General features: G+C 32.8%; 2 protein-coding genes across 2 annotated transcripts; one reads left to right on the top strand and one right to left on the bottom strand.

Moving 5' to 3' along the window:
- Nucleotides 1–14: 14 nt before the first annotated feature.
- Nucleotides 15–4,234, bottom strand: LOC130443690 (TBC1 domain family member 13). Its single transcript, XM_056778439.1, has 8 exons — nt 3,970–4,234; nt 3,753–3,826; nt 3,566–3,691; nt 3,211–3,512; nt 1,582–1,780; nt 918–1,119; nt 326–448; nt 15–258 (listed from the first exon to the last, which is right to left on the bottom strand). Exons 1-8 carry the CDS (start codon nt 3,984–3,986, stop codon nt 111–113), a joined length of 1,191 nt encoding a protein of 396 aa, XP_056634417.1. The 5' UTR covers nt 3,987–4,234; the 3' UTR covers nt 15–110.
- An 844-nt stretch (nt 4,235–5,078) lies between these two features.
- On the top strand, nt 5,079–9,118 carry LOC130443683 (uncharacterized). The gene is made up of 4 exons (XM_056778427.1): nt 5,079–5,442; nt 5,757–6,111; nt 6,240–6,464; nt 8,294–9,118. The coding sequence occupies exons 1-4, from the start codon at nt 5,129–5,131 to the stop codon at nt 8,579–8,581; spliced, it is 1,182 nt and encodes a 393-aa protein (XP_056634405.1). The 5' UTR covers nt 5,079–5,128; the 3' UTR covers nt 8,582–9,118.
- Nucleotides 9,119–11,795: the final 2,677 nt, after the last annotated feature.

Below are 11,795 nucleotides of genomic sequence, written 5' to 3'. Positions count from 1 at the left end.
TTTGACAAGTAAAATTATGATATGTGATGTATATATACAAATTTATCGATATAAAAAGCTTAATTAGATAATCATATATTATTTAATATCAATTGTCATATTTCTTTTATCTAACGTATAGTATTCAGTTTAAAATTTCTCTTTTGAGATAATTCTACAGCCTTTGACAAAATAATTTGTACATCCATAGGGGGGAAATTTTGAAGTAATTTTAGATTGGACGGGAAATCTCCTTCTAATAGTTGGTTTCGCAATATTCTAAAAAAACATATAAAATAGAATATTGATTTAATTCGCTAAAATTAAGCTTTATTTTTAAACTCACACTATCATAGCGCAGCACACAAATAAAAGAAAATTAAATCTTTTTTTATCCGATAATAACGAATCCCATATCCTAAGTACGTCTGGTAAAGGAAATTCTTGAGATAATAAAAGTGTTATCCACCTAAAATCATAAACTTGGATTAAATTCTGTGTATAATGAATTCACGCCCCTCAAAAGTTTAATGGAAATTAAAATGTTGAGCACTACATTTACTTCTACGCCCTTTTTTTAATACATAGGGAGGGTTGATACTTTGGAAGCTTTGATTCACTTTCAAAGTTAGAGCCTAAATTTGTTGGGGTATAATACACTTGACAAGATGTGTTTATTACAATAACATCCGTGGCTTTGATAAAAAATACTGAAAAACAAAATATACAAGAAAGAATAAAAACAGTTGTGAAAAGGGAAGTTCACGGTATGTCTCAACTCTGATAAGCGTTGCACCTGAAAATGAAGAGAGGCAGAAAGGAGATTATAAAGAGGATATTAGAATGGAAAAAATGTAAACTAAAAAGGTATCATCATACAACACCCTAAAGGGTAAAGTTATTTAAAATGTCTTGAAATATGTGGTGGAAATACTTACCTAAAACTGTAATATTGTGGTTTCAATTCTAACTGTTGAAATTTCAGCCACACATCTAAATCACTAATTTTTAATTGACTTAATAACCTATTCATCATCTCATTAATTCCTCTATCAGATTCATCTAAGCTTTTTATAAAAAAATCTCTTATTTCAGACATTAAATTTGTGAAACAGAAAAAACAATCGGCTTCAGCATGCTCTGTAACAAAATAAATTAGTTGAGCAATAATAGTAGATATTTGAAGTAATTGTATTTTTATTGTTGGCAAACAAGCTTTCTTCAGTATTCAGTTTATACAATTAAAGTATGCAATAGAGAATCCAAAAAAACCTACACAGTTAAGAATAATAATTGTTGGAAGCATTTCAAAGCATTGATATTTTTTAACAAAGAATAGTTTAAATAGGGACAAAGGGCCTATTCCTAACATCCTACTCTATAGTTTATTAGTTAAAGGAGGATTGGGAAATTTCCTGCCGAAGATGTTTCTCCCACTGGAATTGTTTTCGTGAGTGAAAGTTTATTGGTAGGAAAATTGAATATAAATAGGTAGATCAAATTTTAGTTTACCTACACAAGCACATTATATATTTTCCTGCTTTTAAAAAATATTGCCACGTATTTGTCAAAGATTTCAACTGTTTTTCAATTTCTACGAACCTCTAAATGATATATCTACATCAGAAGCAAATGCAAAATATATTGGTCCAACAATTTCATTCATTCCTTGAACATAACCTTGACCGGGATTTAGTTTGGCATATAAAAATAATATCCTTTCAACAACTTCCCAATGAGCTTCCTTTCCTTCCGTCATAGGTGCATAGTCCTCATTAGCTTTTTTTGATGAGAGAGCAATCTAAAAATTCAGTCATTTCATTATTTGTCTTTTTTATTTAAATTACACTACCAATACCCGATAAATATCACAATGATATACGACAGTTGCTACTTAAGATTTGAGATATGGCAACACTGATGTGAATATGGCAAATCTGACATTGCCATCATAAAGTTCAACATTTTTAATGGTAAATATACTCAGAACGTGTTGTCATTCAAGTACTATTTGAGTAGTTTACAGATACTTGAAACATTCATCTTGGTGAAAAAATATAGTAAAGTATCTTTTTTATTACGTCAAACTATCTGATTTGAAAAACATGTTAACGTATAGACAATATCATTTTAAGGAATAAAATTCCAAATACATATATCTAGACTAACAAAATATAAAAGTTCTCTCGATTTTCTAACACTATGCCAGGTCAACATGCTAATACAAAGTAAACATGCTTATAATCATATTGTAGTTACCTGCTACTAAGACAGATCCACGTTAATGCTGTGTAACAAGTTGCGATTAAAATGCAGAAAATAGTTCAGGAGGTAAAGTTCAGAATTATATTTAATGAAATACTTTTCAAATTCCAACTAACTTTCAATTAAATTTATTATTAACATTAAAAAAAATTACCATGTTTAACTTAAAATTAAAAATATTTTTAACAATTTCCTGCTTCTGATCTAATATCTCATACTTTGATAAAAAATTATAAGATAATTTCTAAAGATTCCTCATTTTTTTCTATTTGACAATGGAAACTTGAATATATTTTGAAAAGGGTGGGTAAGGAATGAATTTTTTTCCAACATTCTACACCATTGCCTTACTTAGAGCTTGAACAGAAATAGCAAAATCATTTAATAGCAGACATTAAGGAATAATATAGCTGCAGAGAAAAAAGTTTCCTATATCAGTGCCATTACTAAAATAAACCGCAATCACATAAAAATGTCATCATATCTCTCAATAAAATTACTACAACAGTCTTCAGAAGTAATTACCTGAGAAAAATATTTGTAAATCTAAGTGAGACAAGAAAAGGAATCAAAACAATAGGAACATAAAAGAATAAGAAACTGTAATATATAAGTATAATAAAAGACAGTTAAAATAACAAGAAATACCAAAAAAAAACAATAAAGAGTCTAAGAAAGATATGGAAAAACCAAATAAAGAAACTAGAGAAAAGGAGGAATTTAGAACAGTAGAAGAACAAAAACCTTGTTGGACAACTTAAAATGTAAAAGGAAAAGTAGTATTTGAGTTTCAGTACCAAAATTTTATACAAAATGCCCAAATTGATGTGATTTTAACTATTGCTTTCAATAAATAAAAGTATAATTGTCTATTAATGATAGAAATTGTTTAAAGTAGGTTTTTATAAAATAGATTTTTGATTAGAAACAAATTTTGTACCTCACCTCCATCTATTTTTTTTATACCTTAGTAATTCCCAATCCCTTTCTTTCAACATTGGCACATTTGAGAACACTTCTTTGTACCCTAGTGTGCAGTCTTTTTACGTCATTACTATCAACTATTTCTTTACAGGGGAATTCTGTAGGTTGTTGGAAAAATGAAATATCTGGACACAGTCTTCTAACATCTTTATCTATTTGGAGTAACACCTCATTGTCTTTGAAAAAAGTTTGCCATTCACTGTTAGGGTTGATATTTAGAGGATGATCACCAAATGTAACATCTCCATTGGATTCTTTTTCACCAGGCATTACAATCATTTCTTCTACATAAAAATGTTATTTTAAAACTTAAATATACAATAGTGATTGTACTTACTTATGAACTGTTTGTAAAGGTTCCTTTTTTCTTGAAGACATGTTTCCCAAATATTTTGTTCTGGTGGTAGGTAGTTTAACAAAAGTTTCCAACATAAAGGACGCTTTATCTGATCGTCAGGAATACCTTAAAGTAAATCATCAAACATTCTTAATTCTATATCGATTAATAATATTTTCGAACAAACCTTGGAAACAAAGTGTCTTTAGTGCGTCTACGTCTATAATATCTTGTAGTAAAATTTCGTCAAATTCTTTTAACCTGAAATTCAAATGTATGAATAAATTTAATAATCTCCTTATAACCAAGAGTAAATAAAAAAAACATGAATCAAAATTATTGTAAAATCATAATTTCAATTATTATTAGTAGTAGTAGTAGATTTATTTTTTGTTATAAATTACCTCGCTTTATATGCCATATCTATATTAACATTAATGATTAGTTTCTTCGTTGGTTGGCTTTCTTTTTGTCATATTGTGGGAGGCGTTAAACGGCGGGGAGTGTATGGTTAAAAAACAAAGACGATTGACGGATGACAAATGATTGAACAAAACACATCAATGTTGTAAACAGTTCAAGCAAATGATTCAAGGTTAATTTCTCATTTTTCTTTTAGAGACTAGATGGGCCTACAGCTAATTATGTGTACAGTGACTTCATACAGATGCCACATGAAAGTGGCCGCCATCTTTAACTCAAATTTAGCTGATTTAGCATTTGTTCTCATAACAAAGCTTATAAAAAAGTAATTTGTATTCTCAAATACTTAATCAAAAACTTTTCATTGGCTCAATAGTATTTTTAACTAAAAAATAATATTAAAATAATTTATTTTGATTTAAACATGGCGGCCTATATTTCTAACAATTTCGTAAATAATATGAGTCTGTGTCGAAGGCTCTAACGGCAATGTTAAATTCGAAACGTGTACTTCATACTTTTATCATTTCGAAGGGTAAACCTAAAGAATGCCATTGTTTAGGTTCGAGTAACTAACTACTGGACGTGGTCCGGCTGTTTTCTCGGTTTTGATGCCTAATGTAGTCGTTTATAGTGTAATCCTCGGGCAAGTTTTTAGCTTTTGAAATCTTTTTCTTGTGGTTTCCTCCATAATATATCCTATCATCTTTCGGTCTAATCCTTACTATGGTAACTCTTATTATGGTAATGTATCTCGACGCCATAGATGTATATAATATGATGGAGGATGGCTTGATGAGTCATAATCTTGCCTTGCTCGTCTTGTCCACCATGAATGGTGGAATTGGTATTGAATGTCATCCTTTGCTCCAGGGTGATTTCTTCTCCCGCGATGTTCCTTCATCACTGTATAATTACGCAATTGCAATGGCAATAAAAAATAAATCTGAGACCGTATCATTTATCGATTCTTAAACAGTTAGGTGTATGACCAATCGTTCGTAAACATCCACATTAGATAATAATCGTTGGCATGGATACGAACTCTTTGATCTGTGACCGAAATACAAGGGCTGTTTCTCATAATATCATTATAGATATAACTTTCATCCCTAACAGTAGCCGAAAAATAGAACATCCATGTCTCTAGACGGTAGTATTAAATCAAATTCCCTCTCGGAATCATCGGGTAGTTCTAGTAATCATTTGCCGTTTTATCAGGAACATTTTGATATTATGACCGATGTAGCGTTGAATGGAAGTCCTGCGTCTAATTTAACAAGGAGCGGTACTGTAAAAAGAGCTGATGGGTCTCGCTTCTTTATTAAAAAAAATGTTGTTGGTAGAAGTTTTTCCGAAGATGATGATAGTGTTTTTTTATCCAAAGATAAAGTTAATCCTGTCGGTTCTTGTTTAAATAATCGATTTAGAAGATCTTTGGATAGTACGTTTAGGTGAGCACCTTCTATTTGTTTATTTAGCGTCACTCTTCGACACTTCACAGTCGCCACCTTAAAAATGCCAGGGTGGAAAATGATATTGTGTGTATTTAGAAAGTTATTTCATAACCATAATCCGTTTACAAACGTTAGGAATTAACTCATCATTAAAAATTGTAAAGAGTTGTATTTAATATACTAGCGAAGAAAATTTCAGTAAAATTAAATACGAAGATGAATTTGTTGCTTCAAAGTCTATTCAAAACTCGTACATTTTGCATTTATTGGTTAGGTTAGGTTATATGGCAATATGATTGAATATATTTTAGGAGAAGTTTGGAATCGATATCGGAGCATAAGAAGACGAAACCATTCTCTCCCACACGTACGCTAAGTACTAGTAGAGGTAGTTCTTTGGATTTATTTTCTTCTGAACAAGACTGTGCCGTTAGGAGCTTAACAAATAATAAAAACGACGAAGACGAAACCGTCCAAAGTCCGGCATCTAGTTATCTTTCTTGGATAGAAAGTGTTAATAACATTGAGAATACGACAACAGAAGTTCAACCTAATGATAAAAATGATGTAGAAGGAAAAGTTGGAGAGTGGAACAACTTTTGGTTGAATTATAATACTGCTAGAAATCGATATATGTCTAGCACTTATCTAACCGATGATAGAATGGTAAGAACAAATCAATTTAACCAAAAAAAAAAATGTTTGGAGTGTTGATTGATAGTTTATGAATTTTTGGTAAAAAATAGAATTTAATTTTGTTAATTTGTTTATAACTATTTTTTTATTTGTTATAGGCAGATGATGTATCGGAAGCGATAAGCAGTAATAGCACGCAGAAGGGATTAGGCGAAAAACCACCTGGAGAATGTATATTTTTAACGGTTGACGAGATTCATGAAGCATTGAAATATTCTAAAAAGCTCACAGAAATTCTTCAAACAGCTTTAATACGAAGCAACCATGATTGCGAAAATTCAAATCCAGAAACTTCTTTCTATTCAGAATCATTTTCCAGACGAGTAAGTTTTTGTTTTAATAAATTCAACTCATCAATCTATCTACCAATAGTGAATAATATGATCTTAACCAAATTTCGAACTAGGTTAGGTTAGGGTGATCTCCACTTTTCAGCCGAGATCCACTCGGAGGCCTTAGGCCCATTGTGATGCCCTTGCTGGCTTTTCAGTCAGCACCATTTCACTCCCCTTCCCTATCTCTCCCTTTGTCAGGACATTGTCCCCTTCCCAAGCTTTTCCAGTTTGCAATGAAGTGATTCAGGTCCTTAACACCCAGCTCCTCTGCTTCTTCCAGACGTTCCAATGTTTCACTCCCCATGCATTGTAGTCGTTTCAACGCCAATGCTGTGCAGTGACACATTAGGTGTTCTATTGTCTCTTCCTCTTCACTGCATTCTGCACAGAGATCGTCGGTTGTGCTACCCATTTTCCTGAGTCTAGAGCCTACAGTGCAGTGACCGCTAATCACTACTATGACCCTTCGGATCGAGGCTTTCCCATAGCCTAGCAGTTCTGTTATTTTCCTCTTCTGTAGCACCGGCACTTCTACATTGCTGTGTCCAGGTATCCAGCAGAGTCTAACCTTTCGGTCACGAATCCATGACAGGGCTTCGTGACAGCTCACCACTGACCTAGATTTCATCTCTGCATCGGATTAGTTTCGCGGCTCGTTATATTGCCCACAGCTCGGCCTGCAATATGTTGCAGCCATTTCTAAGCCTCAAGGATTCCCTTATTCCCAGAACTTCAGAGTATACTCCCGCTCCCGACCGTTTTTCCTATACGGACTCGTCCGTGAAGATCGAGTTACTTACTGTTCCTGGGTTGTCTTCCCAGTCCTCTCTCGTTGGTATGAGGATGTTCAGGTCTATATCAAAAGTCAGTCTGGTGGTAGTGTAGTCGGTGCGTTGTTTCAACACACCTTTGTCTACTGTATCCGCCATATTCTCTATCTTCCTTAGTATCCTGGTGTGCCCATAATTGGATTGTTTCCACAGCCCAGTTTCCCTCAGTCTGAGGGCACTTTTAGCTGCTTATCCTTTTATGTGCAGATCCAGTGGTTTCAGATTCAGCAGCACATTCAGTGCGGTCTGGGGTGTGCTTCTTTGTGCTCCCGTTATGCCTATGGCTGCTAGCCTTTGCACCTTGGAGAGTTTTTCCGCATATGTCTTCTTATTCATGGCCTCCCACCACACTACAACCTCTGTATAAAACCAGTGTATAAGCTTTGGTTGTTGTCCCCATTTTCTTCCAAACCTCTTCCTACAAATGTAGAAAGCGTTGATTCCCTTTTTCATCCTATCCTCCACATTCCTTTTCCTGGAAAGCTTTGAGTCTAGGATTAATCCCAGATATTTCACCTCTAGTGAGAGGGACAGAGTTTGCCTCCTCAATTTTGGTAGCCGAAAATTAGGTATCTTGTATTTCCTAGTGAACAAAATCAGTACGGTCTTTTTGGGGTTGACCCCAAGTCTATTGTATTCTGCCCAATCAATGATTTTCTTGAGAGATGCCTCCATCAAATCGCTTAGCGTCTGTGAATACTTGCTCGTGACGAGTAGCACGACATCATCGGCAAATTTCGAACTAATTAATATCATTTTTTGAGCCTACGGAGCTGAAGACAATCAGCTCCATACTATTGAATCGGAAATGTTCTCTTTATAGTCCCAATTTTTCGCTACGAGACGATTATTCGGTCCATTGAAAGAGGCATTTGGCTAACGGCGATTCGAAATCGATGCGGAGGTCACGAAAAGGCATCAGAAAGCTTTGATTTACCCCATACTCCTTTAATCTTTTCGAATATTCTACGTATTGTACCATTTCAGAATTCATCACCAAAAGAAGATAATGGTTCAATTTTTACTAAAGAAGATTTGAAAAGAGTCGCGAGAGAACGATCCGCGTCATACATAATAACAACTCAAGAACATATGAAACAAAAAGAGTTGGTTAAACCAAGTAACCAGTCGTCGAGTACGAGTTGCATTAACGCTATTTTAAATACTGGTGTAGCTGACATTCTAAAAAGAGTGATCAGCAAGAGACGAGACATTATGACACCGGATGACATGTCCTCGGTAACGAGAAGTTTTTCGGAATGGGGTGGCAAATGATTTTTATTTGTGAAATATTATTATAAGAGTAAATATCACGCTTCATGTTTATATTATAATTATTGTGTTAAATCAAGAGATGTGTGAATTATTTTATTTTTTCTACGCTCATGTCTGTAAACGTCAAAAATCGCACTGTCAACATCCCTTGTAAATGACATTTAACAATAACATGCACGTAACGAGATCCCATAACATACACGTGTGTTTTGAGAAGAAAACTTAAAATTCTTGGTTTAATTAAATTAGAATCAAATTTTTATTTACGTAATACTTTATTTGGTCTATTTACACAAATTTAGTCAATTAAAAACTTTTAGCATTACCGATTTAAGATTGAAAGAGTGATGCCCCTAAATGTAGGCAGCACATTATACAATTTCTTTAAAAATAGGACACGTTTTCTTAAGTAGCATGTATAAATGGGCGTAGAAAAATTATAGTACATTACACAAGTTGTAAGCCCATTACGCATTCATTAAATTTTTCACTTACAACTTTTATTACGTAATATACTATTAAAATATATATTGACAATATTATTTGTTTTTATTGAATTAGTTGGAATTTTTGGAAACTATTTAACTCATTGAATTCATTATGCAATAAAAATACTGTAATAGATATGAAGATTAACAACAACAAAAACAACAATAAAATTCAATAGCCCGAAGGGCAGCCAGACTAGACGAATTGTTCAGAAAATACAAAGTTAAATTGTAAAGAAATAAAGTGGTCGTATGCGTGGGGTTAAAAACGTTCATATTCAAAAATCAAGTTTTTCGTCTCCACCGAATCTCCTTACATCTTCACCTACTTGGTCATTTCATCTTGCTCTTGGTTTTCCCAATGGGCGCCTCCCTTTTGGTTGACCTCCATACTCTTCTTATTGTTCTCTTCATCCCTTCCTCTTACATGGCCCAGCCATCTAATTCTTCTACTTCTTATCACATCCACAATATCTGGTCGTCTGTACCGGTCCCTGAATTCTTTGTTTTTCAGTATTCTTCTTCGAAAACTAGCTCTACATCCTCCTTAATATTTCATTTTCAAATGTTATTAACTTCTCCTGGGTGTGTTTTGTTAGTGTCCATACCTCAGCTTTATACAAAAAAACTGGCTGTATATTCTTCAAAAATACTTCTATTTTATTATTACTGTTTATAGTAAATCCTATGTACTCAAATTCTTCAGTAATTTTAAAGCTGTATTCAATTATTGGCCTCTGCAACTCTTCCTACTTCCATATATTCAGTATTATCCTCATTTATCTCCAATCCTAGTTTTCGTGATTCTTCTAAGAATACTTGTGCCACTAATTTCAGGTCACTCTTACAGTCCGCTGTTGAAGCTACATCATCAGCATAAACTAAAATATTTTTTTCCCTCCAATATTTGATCCTCTTGGAATAGCTTCAGATGCTATTCAAACGTCCACAGTGATCCATTTTCAACAGTTTGAAACAAAAAATATATATATAATCAAATATTGTCCGTAGAAAATCACAAGAATGAAATAGATAAATATGTTTAATTTTCTAACTAGCATATGGATAATCAAATTTTTGGTCTATAATAAGTAAAATGTAAAATGTTGAAATTGGTAGCTTTAGATACTTCTAGATATGAAAATCAATTAAATCTTCTGACCACGTCAAGTTATATCAATTGAAAAATTTTTTTTTTAAAAATTGATATGCTACAATTGATTCGTGGCCGAATGATTTTCCAATGTCTGAACCAAATGAAAAAACAATTTGACGTCACTAAAGAACTCTATATTGACTATTAACATTATCAATGTGCAACTTTAAATCTGAAGGATAACTTAAAACATCACTAGATACCGAAGCTACACTATCACCAAAATCATTTCTTGGATTCAAATGTATCTGGAAGTCCCATTGTCGCTTCGTTCTGAATTGTTTATTTCTCATATTTGTCGATTTCTGCTCTTTCTTCGTTTTTAGAATATTCATTATGTCTGGTCTGATGTCTCCTCTATCAGTAAATAGACCAATTGCACTTAGAGTTTCTCCATTTACGTGCGTGAGTTCTTTACTATTCAACTGAAAAGGGTTCGTGTTCACTTGCCTTTCTTCGTGACTGAAAAATTTCATTAAATACTTAATATGACAAAATTTAAATATATGCTTCGAGCCGTTGATGCAAAAACTAATAATCACAATAATCTTTTTCGCTTATACGAGGGTTGCTACCTAAGTTTTAAGATATGGCGACAAATCATAGATATATGCATATAAACCCGAAATTGAACAACAATCAAATGAATAAAAAGTGTATTGATTCTAATGGAGAATATCTAATCTTAAGTAACAAACCTCGTATAATAATATTGTAAGTAATGAGGGTTTCTGTTTACCCTTTAATTTGTTTGCTTTTTGAATTTTGATGCATTTGTTCAAATTGTTCATCATCAAAAATAACGCTGTCCGTATCTGAAGTTTCTTCATACGTAACCGACCTATTTGTGATTGAAGTTGCTTTACTTGATACTGATTTTATATTATTTCCTTCTTTGGAAATAACATCAAACATTTTTTTAACTCTTTTGAGAGTTGTTGGTTTCACATTAACAGAGTCGTCGATCGGTATAATATTTTTATCTAAAAAAATTCAAAATTACATTGAGAAGTTCTTTGGATATTGAGTAAATTAAGTTATAATTAATAAAAAATGCTTATTAACGGACTTACCGTGAACTTTTTCTTCGTTAAAAATGTAACTTTTGTTAACATTATTAGTTTGTAAATAATTCATCAAATTTCTGTATGGCGCAATATTGACTATATTAAAACACGATTTTACCAACTTCACCTTTTTTCTGGACACTTGTGTGTCAACGCTGATTGTTCGATTTTTACTAAATATGTTAAAAGTTTTTGTTTTAGCTTCCAAATTTTTATCAGCTTCGACTGAAAGACGGCATGTTTGGAATTTTTCTGATTTACTAGAAATTTTATATTTTGGAGAAACATTTCGTACAACTGAATTGGTGCTTTTATTTTGGAGCAATTTCGTGAGTTCCGCCTCATAATCAATCATATTCAGTTCACTGGAAAACTTTCGCGATAACAATTTCAATTCCGGCAAGATATCTATAACAGAATAGGATTTTTTCGTTTCTTGAATCAAATTATCTTTTACAGGACACATCCACCGGACAATGCAGGGAAGTAAGTTGGCGTAATTA

The sequence above is a fragment of the Diorhabda sublineata genome, chromosome 1, assembly GCF_026230105.1.
Source record: "Diorhabda sublineata isolate icDioSubl1.1 chromosome 1, icDioSubl1.1, whole genome shotgun sequence".
NCBI classification, from domain to species: Eukaryota; Metazoa; Arthropoda; class Insecta; order Coleoptera; family Chrysomelidae; genus Diorhabda; species Diorhabda sublineata.
The sequence above is the reverse complement of the archived record's forward strand: the minus strand, read 5'-3'. Positions and strand labels throughout refer to the sequence as shown.

What these genes read in the sequence shown, in the direction of transcription:
- LOC130443690 (XM_056778439.1), bottom strand. An exon ending in CCTTTACAAACAGTTCATAA is followed by an intron (nt 3,513 to 3,565) that starts GTAAGTACAATC and finishes ATTTTTATGTAG; the next exon opens with AAGAAATGATTGTAATGCCT. An exon ending in GTGTGCTGCGCTATGATAGT is followed by an intron (nt 259 to 325) that starts GTGAGTTTAAAA and finishes ATGTTTTTTTAG; the next exon opens with AATATTGCGAAACCAACTAT.
- LOC130443683 (XM_056778427.1), top strand. Translation starts at nt 5,129, where the DNA reads ATGTCTCTAGACGGTAGTATTAAATCAAATTCCCTCTCGGAATCATCG. An exon ending in TCTTTGGATAGTACGTTTAG is followed by an intron (nt 5,443 to 5,756) that starts GTGAGCACCTTC and finishes AATATATTTTAG; the next exon opens with GAGAAGTTTGGAATCGATAT. An exon ending in CAGAATCATTTTCCAGACGA is followed by an intron (nt 6,465 to 8,293) that starts GTAAGTTTTTGT and finishes GTACCATTTCAG; the next exon opens with AATTCATCACCAAAAGAAGA.